This window comes from Lepisosteus platostomus, chromosome 4 (assembly GCF_059453375.1).
Source record: "Lepisosteus platostomus isolate fLepPlt1 chromosome 4, fLepPlt1.hap1, whole genome shotgun sequence".
Taxonomy (NCBI): Eukaryota; Metazoa; Chordata; class Actinopteri; order Semionotiformes; family Lepisosteidae; genus Lepisosteus; species Lepisosteus platostomus.
Window position 1 is genome coordinate 61,033,742 of NC_142614.1, and position 11,288 is coordinate 61,045,029.

At 36.0% G+C, this 11,288-nt stretch overlaps 1 protein-coding gene and 1 long non-coding RNA gene across 2 annotated transcripts; one reads left to right on the plus strand and one right to left on the minus strand.

Moving 5' to 3' along the window:
• Nucleotides 1-1,595: 1,595 nt before the first annotated feature.
• On the minus strand, nucleotides 1,596-5,037 carry LOC148673552 (uncharacterized). The gene is made up of 2 exons (XR_015936213.1): nucleotides 4,801-5,037; nucleotides 1,596-2,489 (listed from the first exon to the last, which is right to left on the minus strand). It is a non-coding gene; the product is annotated as an uncharacterized LOC148673552 (long non-coding RNA).
• A 4,573-nt stretch (nucleotides 5,038-9,610) lies between these two features.
• On the plus strand, nucleotides 9,611-11,288 carry LOC148673553 (C2 calcium-dependent domain-containing protein 4C). Its single transcript, XM_088630157.1, has one exon. The coding sequence runs from the start codon at nucleotides 9,611-9,613 to the stop codon at nucleotides 10,952-10,954; it is 1,344 nt and encodes a 447-aa protein (XP_088486283.1). The 3' UTR covers nucleotides 10,955-11,288.

Here is an 11,288-nt window from a genome sequence, read left to right on the forward strand (position 1 = left end):
TATCATTGTAAAAATTATCCTAATTGCTTAAAACACATAATTGCATTGATATATTCATACTTTAATTCCCCAAGCAGTTGGACTTGTAAGTATGCATATTACTAAGGTGTGCCCTTAGGCTTCATGTTTATTGAGTTTTAGTTTCTTTCATGAAAACAGGTTAAAGTATATGCTTGTTGCCTTCCTGGTTCCAGTGTTGTCTTTGAAACATCATCTGTACGTAAAATGTATTAACAGATAAATGCAATTAATATAGCAATGCTTTTTTTCTGGTTACACGTTTTGGTTTTAGTGTGTTATACGAAAGCAGAGCCACAACCAGACACAATGCCTTTAGTAAATGAGAAAGTACAGGATCTGCAAGACCTATATCTGGCTTGCCCTACCAATAGAAATTTACTGCAGGTTTGAATTACCTAGATGCAGAATTAGTCTGTTGGCTTTATGGCTTGTGATAGTTATTTTATAAACCTAAGAGAAGGAATTATCAAGGGTTGTAAACTAAAATATATATTTATTGTCTTTATTTTGTCCTGTGCTTGTCAAAAAGCACCAAGCCAATTACCCTTGATATACAGATCTAGTAGTTCACTTTATACATTGACAAGATTCAGACTCAAAACTGTATATCTGCAATAAGCCTTATATTAACTACAAAGGTGTTTCTCAATTCAGATCATTCCAAAAACAGTTACAAAGGGAGATGTGTCACAAGTAAGAGAGCTAAATAGCAATATGATAGTGTTGTTCAGACATATGTTTATCACACATAAAATTAATATAGGGACTAACAGGGAGGTTGGTTAATTACCAAATTTATGATTAAACATCAGTATGTATTTTAATGTTTTACCGTTGGTGCTCCTTTGTAGTAAGTACTTTAATTTAAGAATTTTGGCAAGTATTTTAACTCCTCATCACATGTAGGACTATAATGAAAATTACATCTGAGAAGCATTATGTTAAATGGTGAAAATGAAGGTGTCAGGTATTTCCAGCAAATTAGAGGTCACTTCAGGAAATTGGAAGATAATAAATCTAACTCTTGAGTTCAGACTCACTGCATTTTCCAGAGAGCTCTTCTATGTCTCCTGTCCATTATCTTGTCCAAATTATTCATGGGCTTAGTTTATATTCAATGTACTTCAGACAAATTACAATTTCTATGGGTCATCATCCTTAATGCACCTTTGCACAGCTTTCACAACTTTTGGGATAACTGATAAATTCACGTCTGCTTGAGTTCTATTAAATTTTGTTCCGTTGTCTTTTAATTGCTTTCTATTTTTAATTTTTCAGAGTACTGAAAGTTATTCAACAAGTCAGGAACCATACCCATAGAAAATATATATTCAATTTAATGCCACTAATATATGGTTACTTGTGTAGTATATTTTCAGATAGTGTAAAAAAACAACTGTAAACAAACACCAAGAATGTACAGTATTTCCCAATTCATAATGGTGTACAATACATACACATGGTAAGCTTTTCCACAGCTTGCACAATGTAGTTTGTATTTAACACAAGATCCTGAAAAGACTACTAGCTGGAGTATTCTCCATGTTAATAAATAAATGTAGAGAGAGACAGTAAAGATAGAAAAAGCATTTACTGTATATGTCAGGAAAAATGACTTGTTTACAAAAATCTCTCCAACAATTTGAGAAAATGTTTGTAACTTTACAGAAACTGTTATCCTGGCATTTACTTTCACACCTAATCCCTTAAATGAAGGTGATCACCTTGAATAAAATGTGAAACTTTCATTGTTGCAATTGTGCTTCAACAAGTTCTTGACATGAAAGAAAGCAGAGCATTATGTATGACATTTAGCTTGTCCAGTCCAATCCAGACACTCCACTCAAAAATAAGTAAATGAGAGTTTATATTTTAAAGGGAATTAAATCTAAGAAGATGCAATTAAGATGGCATATCTTAATGGCTTATAATTAAGGATCTTCCAGCTTGAATCTGATAGTTGTGTTTAGAAACCTGTAGGTGTTCTTTGCCTCCTAATTAGTTAGCTCCTTAGCACGCTGGGATTTCAGGATCAATTGATGTCAATGACCACAGTTCTGTGCTGGCATATGCAACATTAATAATGTGTTGTTAGTGAGAAGTACAGGCTTCTCAATTCCACATTTAAAAAAGCAGCTAACGGCAACAGGATTATGTTGCTCTAACTGAAAGGTGACATGAAATTTGATGACAACTGGTTACTATCATCATGGAAGTAGCTGGAGCACTTGACAATATGGCTCCAAGAATGACAAAACAGCCCTGTCTTCTTACTGCCCAGAGATGCAGTGTTTTTCTCCACAGTTTTTAATTAGGAAGGTAATATTTATCTGTCAATGTCAGGCGTCTGTTTAAATGAAAAAGAAACAGTGAACATGAGAAGACGCAGAGACTCAGTGGTGCCTCTGGCATAGTTGTTCCTGCACCCCCAGCCCCTGTCCCTGGTGGCAAAGTATGTTCATCAGCATCTGTTAAGACAAAAACACTCACTCAAGGTACTTCAAGCACTATAGATTGCAGATCATGAATGTGTTATACTTTTACATAATATTGAGAAGTTCAGATTTCACTTCTCACCGGGCTAATATTGTAGATGAAGAGATGCTGTCCTCTTACAAAAAAGCCAAGAGACTTCAGTTCCTCGCAATCCCCAGCTCACATGACAAAGCACTGTTCCACCATTTACATTTGATAACAGCTGTGGGCCAGTACAAATGTCCTTTATTAACTAGCATACATTTATCTTTTCATTACAGGAAGCACTTAGTTATTTAGGGGAGCAGTAATGTCTTTTAATTCCCTCCAAAACAACTTGACCTAAACCTCTGTATACCAAACCTGCCTGTCAATGCTTGAGAAGCACTAAATAGTATTAATAGTAAAAGTACAAAACAACTAAGGCTTACATATCACCTGGTTCACAAAATCTGGGCTACTGTTACTGTCTTTAAATTCAGTAAACAAAGCGTGGGTATTTCTGACAAATGTATGTTTCAAAGTCAAACATTTCGAAAAATAATTAAAAAATATATCAAATTGGGTTCAGGCTGGCTGCCTTGCAAGTTTCAAGATAATTATCAAGAGGTGTTCACACCCTTGTCACTATAACTCTAAGCAAGCCCATTACTGCTGAAACAAAGAGTCAGGCCTGCTAAAAAGTGAATCCCCAGCCTATTCATTACAGTAAATTTAGACTAGATAAAAGATATGGGGAACTGAGAGACTATTGTTTTACCCGGAGTACTGCCTGCTGTAAACCCAAATTTTCTGCAGCATGTTGTGTACTGTTTACATACTGTAAGTGCCGTTTCATTTTTTGTTTTTGAGCTTTTTAACTCTTTTTAGGAAGCACACACTACAATTCTTCACCACAGCAAGATAACAGTTATAATACTGTAGTTCAAGACATTCAAGGTGTGTGGTATAAACCACATTTTTACAGCAGTAAAAATGAAAAGCCAAACTGATTTTCTTGCATAACAGGCAGTTTGTTTTTCTAAAGTGAGAAAGAGTTAGTACTGTTCTATCAACAAAGCCCCTGCACATTAAAACATCCCTTTATGCCAAAAACTAAGAACTGTTAAAAAATCCCTTCAAATGGCAGTAACAATTGTCTACCCCCTAAAAACACAAATTGTACTGAGACACTTTAAAAAAAGCACCCCAAGCTTAAAGAAAAGCAATGAATGACATGAAGTTGGGGTTACTATTTGGTTGTAAGATTATTTAAATATTTGTAAAGAAAAATGAAAGCCATGTGTAACATGGATCACATCATCCTAACTCACTCTAAGTGCTTAACAGTGGGACCCATACTGAAACAGAAAATCTTGGGCAACTCTTGAGAGGACGAGTGTAACTTAACTGAAAGATAAAGGGGTTATGTTGACATTGCAATTATTACCAAGGGCAGATCACAGGTTTCAAAAAATTCTCAAAATAGCTACAACTATAGTACTGTTACCATTGACAACAACAGGTCACCACCTAAAAGTGGTATTAACGGTCCCAAATCATTATGCTATAACACCACCTAAACATTGATGTTGCCCTGTCTAGCTAGTCTTAAGTAGTTTCTTATGGGTATACATGCTCTACCAGTGCCGGATGGGATAGAGCTACAATTTATCAGAAAACCTCTTTTGCCAGAATCCAGTAGTTATTTATCAATTCTGATGTACAAGCTAATTACACACTCCATTACCACTGATCCACGATGTTGACATTCTCAGATATCCACATCTCACCTCGGTTTGATGACCTTTAACAGGTTTACAGGTGTTATGTGATGTGCAGTTATTTTATGCTGAAAGCTGTAGAATCTGACAGGTCTCTCCTGGATTTTTAAATGCAGTTAAGCAGGTCTGGGATAATCACAGGTGCTTGCTGTCAGTAAGTAGCGCTGTTGGACTGGGGTGAAGGTGGATGGACCCCGAATGCCCAGGTGCCTTGCGCTTTGCCTGCTCGTATCACCAGTACACGTGCAAACTCCAAAGCAAGTTTCTAAATACGGATGATGGCACACTTTTTTGTCATCTCATACACATAAGATGAAAGATACTGCAGGCGCAAGACCTTCAATTTTCAAATGATATCTGTACAGTATATCATTTTCTAATAATGTTAACATAAAAAGTCTGGGTTATAATATGTGCCATATTTCAGTAGAAAAAGGCCAATTCGTGAGAAAACGTATAGTACATTTAAACTTCATTGTTTCTAAAACATAGTGTACATTTCTTTAACTTAGAAACAGCTCTGATTTCTACAAATACATACCCAGATTACACCTGTGTATCATAGATGAGGTCTGCGATCCTGGTGATGCGGAGGGTTATAATCCTGCATATTTTATAGAAAGATTTAAAATGTCAATGAGAAGAGATCACAAAACAGGCTAACTTCTACTAATCAAAGTACTAAATGATCTGGGTGAGTCGTTACATCTCATCTGGAGCAGAAACCAGAAGCTCGCCGGGCTACCCGGGAAAAGAGCTGCAGACCACAACGTTACAATATTCCGTTTCAGCTCTTTGAAACATTGTGCATCTTGCAGTGCCCTCTAGTGGCTACGGACGTAATTCCTTTAATTTACAGCACAACTCTCCTCGTTCTAAGGATCCCTCCCTAACTGCTGTACTGTGCAAATAGGTTACAGTGTAATACACCACTGAAGTACAGCACTAAGATGTGTGACCCGCGGCAGCCTTAAGTCTTATTGCTTCCGATTTTAATTTGTGCATTGAAATGCCAGTCATTTGTGCAGAAATAAAATGCCCAAACTATTAAAACCTTTTTTGTTTTGTTTTTTGCTGCAAAGGTTAAATACAGTAATTAATTAGAAGACATTCTCTGTAAATCGACTCTTGTATGTTTTTGAAACTTGTGATTTTATAAAACGTTTTCAATTATACTTAAACTGAATCTGACTCTCAACTAACTCCACTGACTCTCTAACTAGACTGGAACTAAATTGAAGGATGTGTATTCATTATGAACGGAAGCGCGGTAAATTGAAATAATTACTGTACAATTCCTCCTTGTTTGTTAAAAACCGCAACACATACTGTTCATGAATACAGTAATAAATTGTAATTCTAAAATTAAAATAATCATGTAAGAATATATAAGATAATACAGAAGGTGTAAATACTGTACTCATCATAAGGAGAAGTAAACAACTTACAAGAATATATCTCGAAACAATCATATGTTCTCTTTGCTGTATTTTATATGGATAATACTGAAAATATAGTAAGATTAAGAATCATTCAGTGATATAAAATTCGAATTCCTACTTTCTGCCACAAGGTGACAGTACTTAACTACAGTACGGACTTCTCTTGCTGCTTGTGATATAGGGCAATAATGATGTAATGTAGATAGGATTCTTTTATATATACGATTGATTATTGTAAAAAATACAAAGGATAACTTTATTTCAACTTACAGAAATACAGTGGCTGCTGTTTAATTTTCATGATAAAACACGCGATAAAAGCTTTATACGTGTAAATATGCAGTTCAAACGTTTGATGAAAAAAACATTTTCGTCGTAGGATTGTAGCAGTAGTGATATAAAGATTCCATGACTTGTGTGATTTCTTGCCTCTCGCATTTCGTATTTGTTCTTAGCAAATTTCTGTTTCTGTTGTTTCAGAAAACGTAATTAATTATCTTGGGAGAAACATACTAATGAGTTTGTTCTTAATAAACGGGCTTCGAAGCAACGTGACACAAATGCTGTGTCAGACCTCGATATTCGTGCTGTCATTGAGGTATCTTTCCTGCGATATATTTTTGATGGACCACTAAAATATGCTCACAATACAAATATAAATGGCAATAGTATAGTAACACAGCAGAAAATCAGGGACCACACATTTATTCTAAATGTAGCCACTGAAAAATGAATGAGCAGAAAAATAGAACACGTAGCCTGTCTCACACAAACTCGTCTGTATGGAGAAAGCAAACAGAGAAACTGATCTATGACAGAAACAGGGAAAATGTAGAAAACAATACTATCACAAAATGGCAATTTCTCTTATTTCTTTGAAAAGATGAAAGGCTTGGTTGCTTAATTTGCGATTTTGAAGAACAAATTAAACATCAAGTGCCCCCTGTATTAAGTTATCTTTGTTAATTTACGTTAGTAATGGAGTTTAATGTGCAAAGTATTTCAGGAGGCACGCTAACACACTGCTATGGGGTATCATCCAGTGGAAGGGATAGTCACACACCTGAGATCTACATTAGTACAGTGCCAAGAAAAGGTCAGCTGGTCTGAGAAAAGTTACACCATGCTCATGTGCCTCAGAAGCTGGGTAAAACTATTATAAGACAAGACCCAAATTTAGGAATGATTAATTAGAGAAGCTTCCAGCTGTTCATTTTCGCTTAACAAATTTGAATATGCAAATATTCCCAGGTAGAACTGCCATTCTGATTAATGAAAAATGTAAATGTACGCCTCTTCATTGTCACTCCCAAAGAACAGCGCAGTTGTGTTGTCAATCTTCGCCTTACCATATCTGGGCTGACCTAATAAGAACAGTGCGGAAGATCTGAATGTATACATGAATGGTACTGCAAAATACAAGCAGATTGTCTTGAGTCCCAGATCCTAATATCCTCAGAAAGGCCTGAAAAAAAGTCCTGTTATAACATTCCGAAGTGCTCAACAGGAATTACAGTATAAGCTATTGTATCCCTCATGTTAGGGAATTGCTGCTTCAATGCAAACATCATTGAATTAGATTATCAATAGGTTAGCTTATTTACACTATTTGTACAATAATTTTGGAATGATACAAATACTCTGTTTTAAATTACTTATGTACTTTAGAAAAGTACACTACACTTTACAATTAGGGCCCTACAACCTGTCATTCTATAAGGGGTTTCACCTAGGAAAATATTACAAGGAAGAAGAATCAAAGAATGAAAAAAAATATATTATATATACGCAGTAAGGGCTTTAATATAAATGCAATATACTATATTGCACCCATTGCTTCCTGGGATAGGCTCCAGCTCACCTGGCAACCCTGAACTGGATGAAGCAGTTAGAAAATGGATAGACAGAAGAAGCCATCTGGGCAAAAAACATATCAACATTGCAGGGACATCCGCACGCCTGCTGTTTTTTAGGATTTGTTTTTGTTTGTGCTGTATTTCCAAGGACACTTTCTTTAACTTTGTCTCCACATTAACCTACACGTTTCATGCCCACACAGGTGGACAATGTAAATGAACTGTCTGTATAGAAGGATATACTGTATACAGATCATTTCTGGGTATTAACATACAGAATATACAGTATGACATGTGGCATGTTTCCAGTATAATAGAAAATATACAGCAGTGAGAAATGATAACTGTATAATACACTACTCTAGAAGGTCACACTTTGAAACAATCAAGGTGAAAGAACCCTTTCAAGGTCTTTGATATGGAATCAGTTTAAGGGAAGTGTGCTGTCATCAAAAGCATCACACTTACGCAGTTCTACCTCTTTTAAAGACAAAACTATAAATAAAATGTATTTCACTGCAACACTCAAATCTGGCCTTTATTTTTATCTTTTTTTTTCCCCATGTATAAAACATGTTGGCCCACATTAAATTACCAATTATATTTAGCAGGCACCAATAGAATGAGTTCTGTTTTATGTGTACTGGTATATTAAATCAGAAATGTGGAAATACGTCTTATTTGACTATGATTATGCTACAAAAAAATTACTGTAGAAATGCATGACTATTTTGTGATCATCAAAACCACTGATTCCTTTATTCTTTAACCGCATATAATGATCCATTTTCAGTCACTCACCCTAAGCTTCTCTGTGAGCTTTCTGGTTGGCTCCAGGATGTGTTGGCTGAGTGACGCACAGACATTAGGATGTTATAAAAACACTTTAGCATCATGCAACCTGTCATTTATTACACAGTGGTGCACCACTAATGTTCTGCCAGCACTCTAACCTAGAAGATTCCTTGACTGAGGTAAGCACACCCGGTTTAATTATTTATGTTGCCTTAAATCGCAATAAATAGGTTAGGCCTTGTATAGAAGGTACAAATACACAAAATATCTGACTAAAAAACCTCAAGGTTACATGCAACTTTAGCAAGCTCTAATTATTTATATATTATATTACACTTGGAAAAATGTAATTGGAGTGCAACACTCTGCTCAGTGTTCTGTAATAGTGAATCCATCATCCAAAGCTTCTGTTCTTTGATTGGAGCACACTCAGTTAACTGATACTGTATAACTGAACTCAGTTAACTTAACTTATACAATCCTCAGGAACCTAAAAGTAATGGTCCATGTTCCTGAGGATTGTATGAGAATGAATGTAATCAAAATCTATATGTTCTAAATCTCCCAGTGTCATCAGTGTCATATAAAATACTATTTTGAAACGGATGCCTTCTTAAACTGAAAATTCATTCAATAGCACAAACAACATAGTGCAGTGAGTAAGTTGCTTCGATTGTTTATTTTTTTATTGGTTTCCATTATTTTTAAAAAAACACTGTTCAAGACATAGATTTTGTTAGGTCATCCCACAACAGAATGGTAGCGGTGTAACACAATTACAGTGTTATATTACAATCTAAAAATAACAAAGTACCATTTTATTATTGTTGTTATTTTTCAGACTTTTTGAATAATTCTTTTATCTTCTTAATGTGATGCTTAGGTTCTGAGATTTATGATGTTTTTCCTATTTGTTAAAAATGATCTTGCTTTAAAAATAATAAAACACTTTAGCTATTTTTTCATGGTTTTAAAAATGGTCATGGTCAGATTATTGGACAAAATAAAAATCCAGAAATTCATATTGCATATCTACATACAGTAACACAACAAAAAAACAAATACAGTATAAGCAAACAATTTTCAGCAATGCATTTTTAAGTTTACTATACAGCAATATGTGTCGCTTTTTTATACTCTATATACTATACATACTGTACATATGACTATACATACTGAATATATACTTATCTCAGTTCTCTTGTTTTGCAGAGTCTCTTGATAATTAATTCTCAGAAAAGAAGACACTTCGGGTGAAATGTGGTTAATTGATAAACTTCGAGAAAGAGTTGAGAACATTCCCCTTGAAGACAACCGAGCCTTCTCGGGTGTAAAAATGGATAGCCCTTCAGAGGCAAATCTCTCGAGCAAGCTGCACAGCAATGTCTTGACTCCTGACACGATTCCTGATTTCTTTATTCCACCAAAGTTTTTTAAACATACTGGAAATGTGGAACATCTTTCAGCTAAATGTAAGGTCAGCCTCTCAACTTCTAAAAACAATCTTAAGAATTTAACGAATACCCACATCTTTCACGTGAAGCCAGAAAGTTACTGCAAAAATAATGAAGGCAAGGACCTTGTGAAGCTGGCTAATCAGCTTTTTATACAGATAGAGAAAGCAGACGACTGCACTCTGGACGATATGGAGAACACCAACAAAAGCAAACAAAGAGACCTAATTTCTTCTTTTCCATCAGTGCTGTTACCTCACACAGCAGCATGTTTCAGTCTGACAGGCTTATATGAAAGTCCTAACACACGCAGAAAAGAGTCCTTGTTTCACACAGACTTTGCAAGCTACGCCTTACAGAGGAAACAACACATAGCCAACAAAAAGTTTGCAGCTCCAAGATCAAGCAGCCACACAAGCTCTACAAATATTACACACTCACTCAGGAAGCAGGGGACAACAGAAAATAACACCCCTTCCTCCAATGAATCCTCGTCCCACAGCTCCCCCGTGCTACCTCGATCATTTTCAGGCACCTGTCTCTTCAAACTGTTTGGGCAAGAGAGTTTTCTCAAGGATAATTCCAGATCCAGTTCTAAGCAGTCTCTGGGAGGGAACAGCTCCTTTTCTACCGATGAATGTAGCTCTGGTGATACAAGTCCATGTACCTCAGAAAAGTCTGAATCAGAAGGAAAATCAGAAGCTCCAGGTTGTTCCCTTTCCCCTCCAGTGCTGTTTCCCCTTGACCTGTTACACTGCCAAGAAAAGCTACGGAGAGAGCATATCATTCCTCTTCAGGGAAGGGGCTGCATCCGGCTGTCAGTGGAGTATGATTCTAGTAGCGCCACAGTCCGAGTCCGCGTGGTTTCAGTGGAGAACCTGTATGATTGCAGCTTTGAGGCAAAACACATTAACTGCTGTGTCATTGTCTGTCTCGTCCCAGGCAAACAGCAAAAGCAGCACAGCACCATAATCAAAAACAGCAAAAACCCCATTTTCAACGAGGACTTCTTTTTTGATGGGGTTACAGAAGAAGATCTCCAAAGTATGTCCTTGAAATTTAAGGTCATTAACAAAGCCTTCAGCCTCAAGCGGGACACACTTCTGGGTGTTATCTCAAAGCCTCTTTCCCAGTTATTGCCTTTATGAAAACAAAATGTGCAGATATTCAATACAACGTGTCCAGCATTCATGAAAAAGAAGGAGACGTGACTCCTTTTAATTCATATGTAACAGTTCTGAGGATGTTTTATTTTCTTAGTATTTTAAAGTATGAGTGAAGGCTTTTGATTCATCCACACGCTATTTCAGAGTATCTATGCTTTTGGAATCTTCCTTATTGAGTATTTATTATGTTCTAAAGCTCCTTAACATAACATTTTCTTCCCCAGGGATGTATTGAATGAGAATCTGTTCTTTAAGTACAGTATGTTATATTCATTTAGGAACTGACATACAGATTAGGTGGGTACACCTGATACTA

What these genes read in the sequence shown, in the direction of transcription:
- LOC148673553 (XM_088630157.1), top strand. Translation starts at nt 9,611, where the DNA reads ATGTGGTTAATTGATAAACTTCGAGAAAGAGTTGAGAACATTCCCCTT.